Source organism: Brachycentrus maculatus, unplaced genomic scaffold (assembly GCF_059751285.1).
Source record: "Brachycentrus maculatus isolate JH-2025_06_01 unplaced genomic scaffold, ASM5975128v1 h1tg000229l, whole genome shotgun sequence".
Taxonomy (NCBI): domain Eukaryota; kingdom Metazoa; phylum Arthropoda; class Insecta; order Trichoptera; family Brachycentridae; genus Brachycentrus; species Brachycentrus maculatus.
The window spans coordinates 51199-70524 of NW_028280980.1; the positions used below are offsets into that span (position 1 = coordinate 51199).

The 19326-nt window shown below is 34.0% G+C and overlaps 1 protein-coding gene across 1 annotated transcript; it reads left to right on the forward strand.

Moving 5' to 3' along the window:
• The first annotated feature begins 1548 nt into the window (after positions 1-1548).
• Positions 1549-16822, forward strand: SAK (polo like kinase SAK). Its single transcript, XM_088264524.1, has 13 exons — positions 1549-1774; positions 1861-2135; positions 2953-3094; positions 3759-3851; positions 5242-5385; positions 7362-7561; positions 8168-8601; positions 9571-9761; positions 11500-11639; positions 12658-12767; positions 13324-13445; positions 15005-15199; positions 16090-16822. Exons 1-13 carry the CDS (start codon positions 1736-1738, stop codon positions 16273-16275), a joined length of 2271 nt encoding a protein of 756 aa, XP_088120650.1. The 5' UTR covers positions 1549-1735; the 3' UTR covers positions 16276-16822.
• Positions 16823-19326: the final 2504 nt, after the last annotated feature.

A 19326-nucleotide genomic window follows, 5' to 3' on the forward strand; every position in this document is an offset into this window, starting at 1 on the left:
GCTGGGAATTGGTTTGTTCTGTATTCATCCTAGTAAAAATTGGAAAATAAAACTTACTTAATCATTATTTAATAATTATATTAAAAATTCGGCATAATTAAACATAATACAAAGTTTTATATTATCCACTGACACTTCGTGATGGAATTGCATTTTAAATATATTATTAGATTAAAACCAACATTTTTAGCTTTTCCACTTTTATTTTTATTTGACCAGCGACCGGGTTTCGTCGTTACCGACATCATCAGACTGGCGATGTCGGTAACGACGAAACCCGGTCGCTGGTCAAATAAAAATAAAAGTGGAATAGCTAAAAATATTGGTTTTAATCTAATAATATATTAACAATACAAGTGTATCTTAATATGTATATATTTTTTACTCACTATATAATGTTTTTTTTACAGTTACATTGCACAGAATCTTGTGCTGGGAAACATTTGAATTTCTATAACAGGATAATGAGCAGTTATTTAGATGTACAACAAGATATAATGACGAGAAGAGTAGCCGAAGCTCAACAATTAGAAGCAGCGCAATCACCAACATCCACTGAAGTTACGACTCCACCAGTCAATTAGTTTTTAATATCTCTATTATTTATAGTTATTAAATTAAATGAATAAACCTCGTTGACAAAAAAAATGTTTTTATGTTAAACATTTCATGAATATTTTCCAACATATGGGCGTTTGTGCACTACACGGAATTTTACAGCACTTCAGTTAGCGTGATAAAACGATGATTGGCTTGTGCTTTTGTCCATCTTTCTTCGCATAGGTGCGTGAACACGTTGCGCGTAAATTTGATCACGCTAAACTGTCGAAATCGCTTTTATTTTTCAAAACTGGACTGCCGGATAGTAAAATTCTGTTTAGTGCACAAACTCACTATGTCTCCTACGTATTGCTTTTAAGCACATTAATTATGATTTCTAAAACGATTGGGTTAATTATTTGTAGTACTCATGAATTTATCCACCGAAATGTGTGTTTCATAATATATTTTTCTACAAAAATTGGAATTTCGTTCAATACCTTTTAAGTAACATGCGAATATATAAATTATTTCTACTTTTTGAATTTTTTTATCATTAATAATATTTATTATGTTAAGTTTGCTGTGCTTGGTTCTAACATTTACAAATAATGGATATTAGAAACAATCATTTCACAAGTAAAAAATAGTATATATACTTAAATTTTGATGGAATAGACGAATATGCGGCAAAATGTTGCATTGTAAATGTTCAAATAGTGATATAAAGAAAGAATGCAAGGCTGAGATAAGCATTATCGATAAAAATTAACATGATTAGGGCATATGAAGAAAGTATTGTGAAACAAATTTATGAGGCGGATGTGATTGGTAATAGATTGAAAGTCGTCAGAAGTCAAGAAAGTCGGAATAATCTGCGGATATGTGTGAAGGGATGCACGAATGGGAAAGAAGCGGAGATTGTTTACAAAGACAGTGGTGTAGCGTCTTCTTCCCTCTGCCTACCCTTACGGAGAAGCGTCGTGATGGTTAGTTAGTTATTTTGATGCAATTAAAAGAGTAGGTACCAATTTTTCAGCATCAAGGCAACAATTCAACAACTGGCAATATTACGTATGTTTTGAAAAGTTAAAATGGCGTCCGTAACGTTTGTTTTTTGAAATGTCAATATTATGAAATTTGTGGTTGATGTACTATAAATGTAATTTACTGTGATAAGTCTTCGTAAAATAAAATGCCACCTGTATCTGGTGGTTTTGGTGAACGAATTGAGGTATCATATAACTAATACCACACTTATTTATGCTTAGAAAACGACTGTCCTGTCAGTGATTTAAAGAGCGCCAAATTTCATTTCAGGATTATCAAGTTCTTGAGCTATTAGGAAAGGGTGGATTCGCTCACGTATATCGCGCAAGATGTCTTCGTTCAGGAATATTTGTGGCCATAAAGATGATCGACAAGGCGCTAATGGCAAGTGCAGGAATGGTAGGAAGAGTAAGGCAAGAAGTGGCCATACACTCGCGCCTCAAGCATCCCTCCATTTTAGAACTTTTCACGTTTTTTGAAGACGTCAACTACGTTTATTTGGTCTTAGAACTGGCTCACAATGGAGAGCTTACCAGAAATTTCAGGTAAATTTACATTTACTTATCACCAAATTATCTAGCTAAAAGCTCAGTGTTTTTCAGTGAACACGATCTCTCGTTTAACACGTTGATTGCCAACTACGTGTATAATACTCGTGTATTACGTTCTTTGCCAACTACGAGATAACTCGTAGATTGTGTTCTTTGTTAGGACGCCGACTAGGAGTTGTCTCGTACTGTGTTTACTTGCCATATTCGTGCAGCTACGATCAAATTCCTAGTATATCAGTGCTAAGATGGATAGATGGCTTCTGGGAAAAGAACAAAAAATTAATCCTGGCTTACATGAACAGAAAAATTACCTAAGTTTGTTTAGATTTAAAATTTTGCTTTGATTGTTTATTGAAGAGACAGATTTAAGCTCCTTTTTCTTGTAGACGTATCACTCATGTAGTACATGCTTGCTAACTTTTTATTTTATTTTTGTTTTCTGATAGTCAACATAATTTGTATTTTTTTTATTTTTATGTTAACACTTTTATTCTAGTTCTTATAATATCTATTGTATTCTTGCCAGTGTCCTTTACTATGACCTAAATTATATTGTATACCCACACACAGGCCATGCCTTTGTGGGATCTTTTATTGTATTTATATTTTTTGTATTTGAATTTGTGTCATGTTTTGTATTGAAATATTTGTCACAACATTATAAAATAATTAGTTGTATTTACTAAATATCACATTAAAAGAAAGACTTCCATATTCACATCTCAATAAACTTCTTCATCTTTGTTGAGATATTAATAACACTCTTGATAGGTTACGGTTGTTGAATGCTTTTCTCTTTTTTTTCATTCAGGCTCGGAACCGGTATGTCCGAGCAGTCAGCCGCCAACATCCTGCGTCAGGTGGTCTCCGGAGTGGTCTATCTCCACTCACATCAGATTCTTCACCGGGATCTTTCCCTCAATAACCTGCTGCTCACTAAGGATATGCAAGTGGTGAGTCATTGAACATGGAGTCCTGGTACCAACCCCAGTGTATGGGTTTGTAAAATCACCTTTTCCTTTTGAGCAGATACAGTGAAACCTCTCATAACAAGTAATTCACATAAAGACCAAAACAAATTGTTAAAAAGTGGCTTTGTAATATCTGTAACTGTAATATTCAATAAATATTTTTTTAAAAACTAACTAACCATCACGCCGCTTCACCGCAGGGGTAGGCAGAGACAATCGAATGCCACACCACTCTGTCTCTGCAAACATTCTTCGCCTCTTCCATATTCATGCATCTTCTCACACATACCCGATAATTATTACGACTCTTGACCCGGCCGCTTTCAAGTATGTATTTGACATACCTGATTGTGCTAAGTTTTCCTCGGTCTTCCTCTGCTTCTTTTTTCAACTAGTCTGTTCTGCTTTTTTTTTAAATAAATATTAGAGCATAAAATCACTACTATTCATTTTCACCCCCCTGGGAATCTAACCTGGGATCTCCAGCACGGTAGCTAAACACGCTGACTATTACACCATGAAGGCGGACAACAATGAATTGTAAGGAGAGTGTTATATTACAAAACCACAAAGTTAACAATGCTTTTTTTTTAAATATACAAGATAACCACTTTACTCATTCCAGTATATTTTATTTTTATTGCAGAAAATAGCCGACTTTGGCCTCGCTACGCAACTTGCTCAACCTGATGAGAAGCACCTCACAATGTGCGGCACTCCCAACTACATTTCTCCCGAGGTATTCCTCACATTCATTACAACTTTTATTTCGACCAAAATTTATAAATAAACACACTGGTTATGGCGAAGTTTGTTAATGAAATGTAATTTGTTGTAGGCTATATTAAATCAGACAGAAAAATAAAAATAAAACTTAAAATAATCATATTATTTTTTGACATCTCATCAAAGATGAAGAAGAATATGGAAGTCTGGGCATTTACAGGGCTTACGACCGTCATAGGCTGGTTTAAGTGATCACTTTACACACGTGTAACATTCACCAATTCTACCCATTATTGACAACCACACTACTCAAATTCTTGGAAGTTCTATATATATGAACCAATTTAGAAACCTTGTTCATGAATCACTAGAACTTCACTAGAGACATCTATTGGTGAGATGTAAAGAAGCTTTTTATTAAGCAGAAACTCTTATATTAGTATGTGAGATCCGAATCCTGGATTATAATCACACACATGAGAAACGCCAGAAAATACCATTTTCATTTTTATTATTAAGCTTATAATTTGACCAGATAATTTATTTACAACATTTTGAGTGTGTCCAAATACTTGTTCACAAAATCTGGATTCTGGAGATAATCCAGATTTTGTGAACAAGTATTTGGACACACTTAAAATAATCAATAATATTTTTCTATTATAGTGACATCTATTTGCTATATAGCAAAGCCAGACATGAATTTACAGTTTAAGATGTGTTTTGTTGCATATGAAGTTGAAGGTAACCGAAATGCATAAAAATATGCACACCTCTGCAAGAAAAGGTTTCTGAAGTGCACTAATATGTACACACTGCCGCAACATAAGGATTCTGAAATGCACTAATATGTACATACTGCTGCAACATAAAGTTTCTGAAATGCACTAATATGTACACACTGCGCAACATAAGGTTTCTGAGGTGCAGTAATATGTACACACTGCCGAAACATAATGTTTCTGAAACGCAGTAATATGTACACACTGCCGCAACATAAAATTTCTGAAATGCACTAATGTGTGCCCACACTGCCGCAACATTAGGCTTCCGAAATCCTCTAATTTGTACACACTGCCTCAACATAATGTTTCTGAAATGCACTAATATGTGCACACAGTAAACAGTGTGTTAAGTTTATTCTATGGAAAAACAATACATAGAATTCTGTAATGCCGAATGTTTCTTATTTTTTATTATAAATAAAATACTTGTTTTTTACCACTTGAGTATTATATTGTTACGACTAGTTTCGGAAGCATTTATAGCTTCCGAAATTATTCATAAAAATATAATTCTCAAGTGGTAAAAAACAAGTGTTTTATTTGTAATTTAATCATGTCGTACAACAAAGTGAATGCTAAAACAATAAATAATTTTTTATGATTATTTTCTCCTTCCAGGTTGCCTCCAGATCTCGACACGGTCTCCCAGCCGACGTGTGGGGCTTGGGATGCCTCCTATTCACTCTGCTATCCGGCAAACCACCATTTGACACCAAACACGTCAAACAAACCCTCAATAGGGTAATCAACGCTGATTATCAGGTAACAGTACAAACACATTGGCATCTCATCAAAGATGAAGAAGAATATGGAAGTCTTGGCATTTACGGGGCTGACGACCGTCATAGGCTGGTTTAAGTGATCACTTTACACACATGTAACATTCACCAATTCTACCCATATTGACAACCACACTACTCAAATTCTTGGAAGTTCTATATATATGAACCAATTTTTAAACATTATTCTTGAATCACTAGAACTTCACTAGAGACATCTATTGGTGAGATGAAAAGAAGCTTTTTATTGAGCAAAAACTCTTTTATTAGTATGTGAGGTCCGAATCCTGGATTATAAGCACACACATGAGAAACGCCAGAAAATATCATTTTATTTTTATTAATTAAGCTTATAATTTGACCAGATAATTTATTTACAACATTTTGAGTGTGTCCAAATACTTTTTCACAAAATCTGGATTATCTCCAGTTACAGGAGTTATTTTCATATTATTTTTTGACATCTCCTCAAAGATGAAGAAGAATATGGAAGTCTGGGCATTTACAAAATATGAAAATAACACCTGTAATTGGAGATAATCCAGATTCTGTGAACAAGTATTTGGACACACTCAAAATGTTGTTAACACATTGGCAGCTAACTGCATGAAAAAAGCGATCATGAGCCGTGAGCTTGTCTTGTTTTTAAAAAAAATCCATTATTAGGAAGTGTACATAATGGAAAATGGGAGCCTTAAAAAAGAACCGGGAGTGCCTTTGGGGCTTGCAATCGCTGCTCTCATCAGTATGAAGACTGTCTGGAGACAGATTTGTACTTGGTGAAGACCAAATGCCGCCAATATCATACCTGCATCGCTCCGATTCTCTTATACGGTGCAGCAAGTGTTTTTGCCTGTAATTTTCACTCATGAATTACATGAAATTTTAGTAACTTTAAACATAAATAATAAATCCACTCACAAGTAGTTATAATAATAAAATAATATTATTTACACTTAGTAATAAAAACTGTTATTTACACTTAATTTACATAATCTATAAACATATATATTTACATCTCCTTACAGTAAACAAAACATTTATTTTTAAATTCTTTCAGACTCTTTTCATTCTTCATGCATCATACATTTTCAAACCTTTATAAATTAAACAATTTTGTGACTCGGTTTTTTTCATCAATGGCAGTCTTATTTTATCCGTATTTCTAGTAATATGTATGTTCATGAAATTTTTTGTTTAACACTATTTTATCCTTAACCGGATCCACGCGGCTCGCATAACCGTATGTGTTTTCATAAAACATGTCCCATACGCGGCTGACATAACCGTTTGTGTTTTTACATTGCTCCAAGTTTCAAACCTCAGTTCAACTTGGAGGGATTTTTTCATGGTGTGGAACTTTGGATAAAATAATACATACCTCAATCCTTGGCCTTATGACATTTGTTGAAATATCTGACTAATAATTTGTAACATCACAAGGATAAATAAAAGAACAGATCAGTTCAGAAAGAACAGAGTGACACACGATGCGTGCTTTGATTTATTTATGTTACCATCTTATTTGTTTATATTACGTTATATTTCAAGAATAATGTGACACAAGTGTATTATAGAGTACCAAAAGGCACAATGAATCCCATTGAACGTTTTTGTTTAGGAAAATAAATCGTTTCTTAACTAAATACATGATAAAAGTAATCATTTTAAAAACAAATACCGCCGCATACTTGGGTAATTTATTGTTTAAAAATTTAAATATATAATTTATATTAAAATTTAAAAAAAATTATATTTAATTTTAGCATTCTAATTTTTACTTAATCAATTATACAAATTCTACTAAACTAATGTTGACATTTATGTATGTATATGAAAATGGTTGTCGGTCAGCTAAAGTGATTGAATTAAAATATAAAATTGTTATTTGATTATTTTTTCATATAAATATCACATTAGGGTAATTCTAAAAGCACAGTGGTCTTTTCTGTTTACAAGATGCCGCCCGGATTATCGGCCGAAGCCCAGGACCTACTGGATCGGCTGCTGCGCAAGAGTCCCTCGGAGAGGATCCCCCTGCACCAGGTGGCCCGCCACCCCTTCCTCACCAGCGGCCCCCCGGGAGACAGGTCCAACGTGGACAGCAGCCGGGACTCCGGCTTTGTCACCAGCACCGCCCACTCCGCGCAGAGGGGACGGTGAGTTTGTCACTCTTTCCTTTTGATATTTGAAAATAGGAAGGGTATTTTGGGCCTTTTACTAAACCACATATGTATTTCCAAATAAAAATTCTGTTAGAAACCGAAGATTTTTTTAAAAACGCTTTTTACATATTTTAAAGGGACGAAGGGTTGATACAAGGATTTTATTATGTAGTTCCATTTTAGATTCTCGCACCCAATGGTGCATAGGGCCCTGCATCATATTGACGCAGTGTTATGTATTTTGTTCGTTGCTTACATGAAGGCAAGGTGATCACTCCTGCGCTTCGAGGACCAGTCCAGGGTAATATTAAATAAATATTGAATTAATATTCCCTCTCTTGAAATTAAGAAAGGTGTGTTGAGATGCGGAACATATGAGTTGAGGAAAGTAAAATAGTAAAACAAATTCACACGGCAAATTGAAAATAGGAGCTGAGGAAGACCGAGAAAAACTTGGCATGATCAAGTGTACAAAAAAATGAAAAATGGTCCGGTCAGGAGTCAAAATAATCGGCGTGCATGTATGAGGAGATGCATGAATGTGGAAGATAAAGCAGTGTGATGGTTAGTTCTTCAAAAAAAAAAATTTTTATGTCCCAGATCTGAGGAACGGATGGCCAATTCAGCCAGCGCCGATTTTCTGCATCACCAAAGGCCGAACGACCAAAACTGTCACATCAACAGGCCGGCTTCTTTCAACGTACTCGCCGGACTGTCTAACCACGACAGCGGCATATGCAGCTATCCTCAAATCCCGGAGAAAGTGCCCTCGTTCAGTGCCGAGCACCGAGTCAAGTCTTCGAATCCGGGTAATGAGCATCGTCAGCGGTGCAGAAGTGCTGATCGAAATTTCAATCCCGTCGGAGGCGCGATTAAGAATGATTTAGTTTCTAAAGTTCAGCATTTGCACATGAGGAACAGTCGGGATGACTCGGATACACAGTCGGACGAGGAAAGACTCTGGAGCGAAGGTTTTGGATCCCAGAAGAATTTAGCCGGCGGAAGTTCAGAAAATAAAGAAAACGTTATGGCAGGTAAGGTTATTTTTAATAATTTATTTGTACTAAAATATTTTGGTTAGCTTGTTTAGCTACCGTGCTGGAAGTCCCCTTTGTTGGATTCCCAGGGGGTTGAAAAATAAATAATAGCAATTTTACACTCTAATATTTATTTAATATTACCCTGACTGGTCCCTGAAGCGCAGTAGTGATCACCTTGCCTTCATCTAAATAACGATCACGATAACACTGCGTCAATTGTGACGCACTCGCTCACAAACGAAGTCACATCCTTGGAGGACCTCTACTGGACTCCGGGAAGGTGAAGCTCCTACCACCAAGACAGGTCGTGAGTTACATGACTCATGTAGGTCTTGGCAGTGAGCTGTAATACAGAGGAAGGTCACAATAAACCTAATATGGTCGCAGTGACATAAGGGATGCAAGATCCCATGACCTCAAAAAAAAAAACACTATAAATATGATGCAGTGCCCTATGCACCATTGGGTGCCGATAAGGGTTAGAATATATAAGTATAAGCTGATAAATCATTAGAAACTAGACAGGTGCCGTGACGTAATTGGATAGAGGTTTGACTATGAAACTGGCGTTGCGGATTTGATTCCTGCTAATTGCAAAATGAATTTGAGAAATACTTATTTTCGTTTTTAATTTAAGTTTTGCTTGGTAAATATCGCTATTTCATAAAATCTATTATGGCACGTGTTTCGATGGATTCCCCATCATTTTCAAGCACCGCATGTTTGAAAATGATGTGGAATACATCGAAACACGTGTGGCAGTGGATTTTAAGAAATAGTCGTATTTAACAAGTAAAACTTAAATTAAAAATATAAGTTAAATATAACTCAAAAATACGGTGTTTGAAAATGATGCGGAACGTATTAAAAAATGTGTCGTAATAGATTTTAAGAAATAGTGGTAAAAAAAACACTTGTCTGATTAGGGTCAATGCATTAATATTTTAAAATGTGGAATTCTAGGAAACTCTCGGTCAATCGGTGTTCCTCCCCTGTGTGCCGCCCGCCTGAGTGAAGTCAGCCATCAGACCAGGAACGCTCGACTGTCCATCTCCAGCGACGGGACCGTGTCCATACACTTCATCCGGAAGCGCGGGAGGGCCCGGGAAGACAGGATCACGGAGGTCTGCATCATATCTAAAGACGGAATGCAGGTGAGTCAATCTCTCAATTATCAAGATCTTCCAATGAGCGAAATTTAACAAAAGGTATAAAAAAAATCAAGAAGATGATTTCAATTCAATTCAATTTATTTCTTTCAATTAATATATACATTACAAACTATGAAAAATTCAAATCGTTTACATTAAAATCGATAATGTGCAAGAGCTTTTGCTAAAGGTGTAGAAGAATCCCGCTTCGGAAAACTCCTTCAGACACATGGAACATATCAATATCCAATGAGATATTGTTCAACATAGCGGTAGTTCTTCCTACAGGCATAACCATCGGCAGGGTGGTCCTGTGTATAGGAATTTGAAACAATCTATGCCGACGCTGTCTTAGGTAACTATCGGGAACATACAGACCAATGTTCCGGATAATTTCAGGATTATCGATTATACCTCGCAACAATGGATAAAAATGCGTAATCAAATACACATTCCTTCTAGTCTCTAAACTATTGTAGCCAAGCATACCCTGGAGAAACTTGGTCAGATAGAGCCAAGGATAATAGCCGTACTCTCTCATGAGGTCCCGGATTCCATTCTTAAATGTGTCAAATAACCGTGGCGAGTTAATTTTTGTGAAGTTGACTGTATCTGAGGAGTGTTAACGCATTGTTCAGTTTTTTCAACTAATTAGTATGCTAATTAGGGTCTGATAATAATCAAGGAAGTGTTAACGCATTGTTCAGTTTTTTCAACTAATTAGTATGCTAATTAGGGTTGGATAATAATCAAGGAAGTGTTAACGCATTGTTCAGTTTATTCAACTAATTAGTATGCTAATTAGGGTTGGATAATAATCAAGGAAGTGTTAACGCATTGTTCAGTTTTTTCAACTAATTACATAGTATGCTAATTAGGGTTGGAAAGTAACCTCAAACCCAATTCTGATCTGTACAATGTTTTTTTGGCGTCTCTCGCGTCACCAAAAGTAAGCAAATAGAACGCTCATAAGCGTCTCCCACTCTCTACCAATAGTATGTAAAAGACGCTTTTAAGCGTTTCCCGCAAACAATGTGTTAATAGTATTTTTTTTTCAAACTACCATAGACTGCCAAAGATTAACACTAATAATGTGAACAAACTCACGTGTCAATTTGAATAAAACTGATTTACATCGGTTTTGTCAAAGCCAATATTTTATCTTTTTAAAAAAATATGGTGAAGTTGGTGTTACTAATAATTGTACTTAAACTTCAAAAAACTATGCGAACAAGCTCACAGATGTCACTACAAGACCTGTTTTTCAAACAAATTTGATAGTTTAATTTTTTGACATCTCATCAAAGATGAAGAAGAATATGGAAGTCTGGGCATTTACAAAAAATAATATGAAAATAACTTCTGTAATTGGAGATAATCCAGATTTTGTGAACAGTATTTGGACACACTCAAAATATTGTAAATTTGATAGTGTTTTAAGGTGGAGACTGACCGGAGCGTTGCGATGTTTCGACATTATGTTACGACGAAATGCTCCGGTCAGTCTTCACCTTTATATATTGGCACAGATGTAACAATTCATCCGTTATAAAGTTCGCTCATACTTTCCTAGAGATTAAAAGCATTTGGATTTTTGTGATGCACATAATCCAATTTACCTATCAGCCGATATATTTAATTAAAAAAAACCCTTTTCCTTTAATTATTTATAAAAAAAATTATTACACTAGCCCATGATACAATAGACTTCACATTCATATGTATGCTTTCTTTGTTCCAGACAATAATTTATTCTGTTGATAATGGGCGCGGTCACCCGCTGACCTCCCCCCTACCGCCACACTCCCCCGGTCCATCAGAGATATTCACCTACCACAATCTACCGCAAAAGCACTGGAAAAAATATTTATACGCTGCCAGGTTTGTAACATAGCTTACTCTTTATAAAATATACCTTGTTTTGTTTATAACAGGGGTTCCCAAAGTGTGCGCCGCGGCGCCCTTGTGCGCCGTAGACAGTAATGAAGGGCGCCATGAGTCAATCCTCTATCATTATCCTAAACCACAAATATTCTCTTCTTTGCTGTTTTCTATTTCAATTCTGAATTCTTAAAAATATAATAAAACTCAATTTTATACTGTGGATATTTTAATTTTTGTGCCTATCAACCCAACTACTATTATTGTAGGTACCTATTTCTTTCGACTGTAATATATACAGGGTCTTTCATTAAATGCTTTCTATCTTTAAATTTGAATAAAACAAAGTATTATAATAATAAAATAAAAAAAGTATTATAATAATTAAATATTCATTTGAAAGGCCCATCAATTTCAATATGTTTGGTATGTAACACCATTCAAATGTGAAATATATATATATATATATATATATATATATATATATATATATATATATATATATATATATATATATATATATATATATATATATGTATATGTATATGTATATGTATATGTATATGTATATGTATATGTATATGTATATGTATATGTATATGTATATGTATATGTATATGTATATGTATATGTATATGTATATGTATATGTATATGTATATGTATATGTATATATGTATATAATATATATATGTATATATGTATATATGTATATATGTATATATGTATATATGTATATATGTATATATATATATATAAACATATATATATATATATATATATATATATATATATATATATATATATATATATGTATAAATATACACAAATAGCTTACTAGTAGGGCGTCGTAACAAAATACTATACTTGTAAGTGCGCCGCGGGCTGAAAAAGATTGGAAACCCCTGGTTTATAACAAAACCCCCTTTTTAACAATTTTTAAGGGAAGAAATTGTATGAACAAAAATAGAATTTAATTTCTTAATAGCATGTGTCTTAGTGTGTGTTTGAATTTTCAGGTTTGTAGATCTTGTGAAAGCGAAAACCCCAAAAATATCACTCTACAGCCCGCAAGCCAAGTGCCATCTGATGGAGAATGGAACAGATTTTGAGGCTTGTTTTTACGATGGTAAAGATAAATAATTATCAATTAATAAATTCTTCTCCTAGTATTATTTCAAAGTTAGCAACCGTCATGGCAATTTTTATTCTATCACCGACCACTCTGAAAAGTGATTTAGTGGTAGAGTAGAACTAATAAGTTAATACTTATTCTGTTTTATATGAAAGTGCGGTGTGACAGACTGCCATCTATTGGTAAGACATCCAAATACTTAGGAGACATGTTACCAAATACTTAGTATTCTTCTTTTAACCCTTATCTACGGATAAGGATCCCAATGGTGCATTAGGCACTGTACCGTATGGACCCAGTGCTATCTTGATTGTTACTTACATAAAGGCAACTTTGTCTTTACTTTTTTAACTAACATATTGATAAGAATAGGTAAAAACTGAAGTTTTTAGTAGATGGAATTGTCAAATATGAAACTAACAAAAAAATTATGCATTTTAACAACTGTGAATACCAGGCACAATGACTTATTTTAATTCTGAAGTTGTTGGTTCCTTTGAATTTATAAATTAAAAAAATTAATAACTTTTTTTGTTGTTGTCTTTTTTAGGTTGTAAAATGACAACATCTGCTACAGATGGAGTGAAAATTGTCGATAAGGATGAGAAAACGTATATTAATCCAAAAAATTTGGATCCAGTCTTACAACAAATGTACAATCACTTTCAAGAGGTAATGTTTTTTTTTTTTTTTTTTTAAATCAAATAGAGTTATAAAGAGTTATAAGTATATAAACTACAAATGTGGCTGTTTAAAAAAAAATTATGCAGTTTTGATTTAGTTACATCAAGAAATAATGCTTTCATCCACAATAAAGTGACAGTTTATTTTTTCACAATAAAAAAAAAATAAGGATTTGTTTATAATCAAATCGTTACATGAATGGAGAACTGCCCTAACTGCATTTGAGGATATTTTTCAGGGAAGGCAATTAAACTTTTGAAAGTGAGTTCTCTCAATCATTTAATACTGTTTTCTTTTGAATACTAAGAACTATAGTTTTTGAATAGCTATCTATGTATAAAAAAATAATAACTTTCTACATAGCAAAATCAGTTGCATAAAAAACACAATACATGAATAGTAAAAAAATTTACATGTTTGTGACATAGGATAGTTCGCCATTCAGGTCACCAAACAAACCTATTTGAGATCATTCTAAAAATAAAAATGAATAATGTTGTGGACAATGAAGACTCTATCCTTATGAGATGATACAAAGGAGACTGCAAACACTTGTTCTTGTCCTGTCATAGCGACCTGTTGAATAAACCGTTTGCATCATACAAGTTATTATTACCAATACCCGACCCCGTAGTAAAATTAACATCCACAAATAATGTATATTTTTAATGTCCCTGCTATTTTATTTTATTTCTTCATTTAAGTTTTTCAATTTCAAGGGTGACAAATATTTGAATTTAAAAAAAAATATATCTTTGAGATTCTTAAATGATTTTTCAACTCCAAAATGTAATACTAAACAATTTCAACAAAACTTCAAATATTTGTGAATTAAATATTTCAATAAACTCCCTAAAGAAATTTAAAAAATAGAAGATATAAAAATTCTTACGAAAAAAATTAATGCCCATTACATATAAATCTTGAAAAAAGACTATTATACCATTAATTATATAAAACATTAAACCTTGAGTGTAAGTCCCTCTCCAAGCACAAGAGGTCAGTCTCTTTTTTGGAGAGGCACAGCGAATCTAAAACTATAAGTTTGCCATATCGCTCACTCCATAATGTCAAATCAAAAAACTTGATTTTTCAGAAGAACGTTTTAAGAGTTTAAAAATATAATACAATGTATTGTATTAAAAATAAATATCTAGCCACTTATTGAACTTTTTACTGTGCAACAGATCTTTTTAGGTAAAACCTGAAGGTTTTTTCTCCATTTGAAAAATATTTAGTTTATTTTAAAAAAATAATTAAACAATACCTTTTCTTCAAAATGCAAAAACAACACTTCCTGCCCTGTAGCGGGTAAATATTAAGTTAAAAATATGCCGCTTTTGCTGGGATATAGTACATTTTCTGGGCATCCAAAAACATGCACAACTGAAAATGGACAATTTTTTATTTATGACATTCTTGAAAGGAGTGAGCGATATGTACAAATGTTTAGAAATTATATTATGTTGTACTTAAAAATGTTATAATAAATAAACTATATTAAATATTTTTTTTTTTTAAAGTTGTTTTCAATGACCTTTTATTAGTGTGCATCCCGCCTACTGGAGGTGGAATCCGCCCTGCAGGGCCTGCCCGAGGTGTGTTTCCCCCTCATCATGGGGCGGAGACCAGCTCCAGGGTCCGGCTTCTGCGCCGCCGCCCCGCAGCTCGCCACCGTCACCCCGCCCTCCATCAACATGGGCTCTTTCTGTCACAGCGGAGGAAGCATGGCTGCCAAGACGGTAACTGCCTTTATTTTTCCTTGCAGAGGTGGCGATGAATTTTGCGTTTCCTAATGGTATCCATACTAAATAGATTAATCAAAGACTTTGAGGAGATTAGAAAATAGTCTTACCTCTCGTTTTAATCAGAACTGATATGGGTACGCCACGTACAACATTAAAATAAACTATTTATATTTTTGACACAACATAGCTGAAGAATATTATGGAACTCTGAATATTTACAAGGCTTATGAACTGTCATAGGCGAGTTAATTGATAAATCAGTTGTGACATTTACGGCGCACATCACAATTTTGAAAAAAAATATTTATTATTTTTGACAATTGTTTTCTTGAGAGCCATTTTATTATACATATTTTGTTAAAATAACAGGTAATTCAACGTATATTTTTATTGCATCTAAATATTTGTTCACGAATGCTGGATTTTCTCCAGTTAGGTGCTATTTATACCCAGCATTTTAGTAAAATGTCAACATATTATTTTTTTATTAAGATGGCACTTAACCCAGTCAATCATAGGCCCATGACCCTCGTAAATATCCGGACTCACATATTCCTAATAGAAACTTTTTCATCTATGTTGAAATATCAATAAAAATCTAGATATGTTATTTGCAAGCCAATGAGAAAATAACTTATAATCTTCACCTTTGGGTAAGATGATATATCTATTAAAATATGTATGTAATTGGAAGCAAAGCTAACATTTTTACTGTCGCTTTGCCTTTTTGCGGTACCAGTAACAGATATATTTGTCTGATTACGCCAGTCGCCAAAGTTAACATAACCTAATTTTATCATGTAACTATACATAAGGATATTTTTTCATTGGGATTGTTAGGATGTCAATAATACCATGGAAAAATAAGGTCATTTTTCTTACAGAATGAAATGGATAGTAAATGTGATATGGGATCATCTGCACCCAATCGCCAGAGAATGTACAATTCTTACTCAGACTGCAACACCCCAAATCTACTCACATCGGCAAATTCAAGACAAGAAAACCAAGTATATTTGGACGAAGCAAGAAGGCGCCCACTCGGGACTTCCAGATTTGCCAATTCTTAACACACTATGGACGCTTGTCCACTACCCGGAATTTTACCGTCCGGCAGTCCGGTTTTGAAAAATGAAAGCGACTACGACAGTTTAGCGTGATCGAATTTACGCGCAACGTGTTCACGCACCGATCCGAAGAAAGATGGACAAAAGCACAAGCCAATCATCGTTTTAAAACGCTAACTGACGAACCAGACGGTAAAATTCCGTGTAGTGGACTAACGCCCTATGGGCACTACGGAATTTTAATTATCCGGCAGTCCGGTTTTTTCCAAATAAAAGCGACTACAACAGTTTGGTGTGATCAAGTTCACCAATCCCGAGAAAGACGGACAAGTGCACAAGCCAATCATCTGTGTTTTCATGCTAACCGGACTGCCAGACAGTAAAATTTCGTGAACTGCACAAGCGCTCTATAAATGGGAAAGGTATTTCTACCCGTTCGGTAGATAGATGCTTAAGGACAGGAAGGGTATTTTTATCTTCTGCGCCGGCCTCATTTCAAAGTCAGAAAAGAAGGAATTACATATTTATATGAATATTACGTACCAATCTCTTTAAGGTCTTAACTATATGGACATAATTATCAAATCCCGTCGCCAGCGGTCCACAGGTGTAAAAAAACACCCGTCCTTAGTGTGTTAAGAGCTCCTTGCTGTTATCTTCGCAGTCGGGTTGTGGTCACTTGGTAATGTCGTGGGTTTTGAATCTAAAATCCAGGGTTCAATCTTTTATTTGCCTATACATATCATCATTAGTTCTGCATTGGATTTTCTGCGAGTCAAGGTTGACAAAAATAATAAACCAAAGACGGTAAGCACGCTCGGCTACCGTTCTGAAAATCCCGGGTTCGATTCCCAGGGGGGAGTCAAATAAATACAACTAATTTTTTCACTCTAAAATGTATTCAATATTACCCTGGACTGGTACTTGAAGCGGATGGGTGATCATCCTGCCTTCACGTGTTAAACAATCAAGATAACGATGATGCAGTGCCTTATGCACCATTGGGGTGCGGATAAGGGTTTCAAGAAGAAGAATTATTAATTACTTAATAAACATGACAATATTATTTTTAAATTAAAATTATCTAATTTAACTGTATATGTAATACACTATGTTTTAAGGTATATGTTTATTGTGATGGTGCTAGCTTAAGGTATTTTATAGAAAAATATATACATATATAGTTAATAAAGCGATGTTCAAATAAATTATTTTAATACACACTTAATTCTTTTCATTGTATGTATATAATATTTATAAAAAATTAATTCCCATCTAATGTCTGTATGTAAAGTTAGTTGATTTTATTTGTCGTTGTTTCAAAACAAATTATTCCTATTGATCAATTCTTTGTCAGTAGATTTCAGGAAACCACATTTTTAACAATGACTTAGTTAACATCGGAATATGTGTCACAAAAAGATAAAATAGTTTAGGGATAATCTCAAAGTTAAGTTAAATTAAAAATGGATAAACCATACCTATAAAGGATTATGTAGATATCACAAATCAGTAACCACAAAAATGAAGATTGTTAGGTACAGATGAAGACGCATTCGTGGAAGCCTGGACGTAACAGACATTACATAATAGGAAGGTAGAGGAAAGCGAATTGAGATGGTATGGGCCTATAGGATGCAGAGAACCCGAACATGTAGTTAACCAGTCAATAGAAATGGATCTTCCTCGTAAATATCTAGAGGAAGACGGAATTCATGGGTTATGCAGAAAGATAACATGATTCGAAGGCATGGCCTAGGTGACGTTGTCCAGGACAGAAGGACCTATAACCTGAGGACGAGGAGAGCTGACCTCAGCAGTCTACAAGGACAATAATCCGGGATGTAGCCAGGAAAAAGATATAGACCTTTAACACATTGCCCAATTCGAAAAAAAAAATCCTCGGGGCCACAACTGTAAACAGACTGCGTACAAATGCAAAGTTGCGATTATTTTTTTGTATTAAATGTTTTTTCATGACACACAAAGCAATAAAAATGTAATGATAATCTGTCAAGGGGGCCACACAGAAATTGCATACATTTACATGGCAAACATGTGAAGCGTATCCAATTCACAAAACGCAAAATACAATCCATGATTGGAGTTATATTTAACTCACGCAACCTCTTGACCAAACACGGCGTGAGTTACATGGCGTTCAACCTGTTAAACGTAGGAAATAAACATGAAAACAGGATACTTATAACACTTTCACGGTTGACAGTTAGTATATGTACTGCCCTAAAATAAAATGCAACGTATACAAAAAATAACTTACGGCACTGTTGAATTCAGCATATAATTTTGAATTATTTGTAAGCAGAAAATAAAGCAGTATCCACTCCGCACATCAAAATTCTATTTGTAGGACTGCACGGCTGTCCAAATTTAAAACACAGTAAGGGACATTTTTTGTAGTAGGTTTTTTTTGCATTTATGGACTAAGTAGACTCTACTTAGTCCAAATATGCAAAAAAAACCTACTACAAAAAAATGTCCCTTACTGTGTTTTAAATTTGGACAGCCGTGCACTGCGTTCAACAATTTAACTAGCCTATTCAATTCAAAATACGTAATTAGATTTAGAAAATAGTTGATGGTGTATTCCATAACTCTAAAATATCAATTACTTATATTTCATCCATTATTTCAAAACCGCTTAGATTGCAGATGCCACACTTTTTGTTATGATAGCAGTATACCAGTTAAATTAGCCAAGTGGTTGCAACTGATTAAAAATTTAACAATTTTATGAATATTATATAGTTGAATTGAAAATAATGTATAGTAAAATTCGCCAGTTTGTCATTTCATATAAATGATTCTCTCAAAATGATGTCATATATTGGGGAATGTTGTATTTCTTAGCAATAGGATACAAATAAAACTAACGTCTCGTGCAATTATCTGAAAAATTTATTGTATTATCTTCATGTATATAATGAAAATATTTTGAATAAAGAGAATTATTTCCTAATAAATAAATGGACGTAACAAAAAAGGTCTATTTTAATTGTTTGAAACCTTCTTAATCATTTACGTACTTATGCA

Bases quoted from the DNA above. Each gene is read 5' to 3' on its own strand.
- SAK (XM_088264524.1), top strand. From the start codon at position 1,736: ATGCCACCTGTATCTGGTGGTTTTGGTGAACGAATTGAG. The intron at 2,136-2,952 runs GTAAATTTACAT...TTTTTCATTCAG, and splicing joins GAGCTTACCAGAAATTTCAG to GCTCGGAACCGGTATGTCCG. The intron at 3,852-5,241 runs GTATTCCTCACA...TTCTCCTTCCAG, and splicing joins CCAACTACATTTCTCCCGAG to GTTGCCTCCAGATCTCGACA.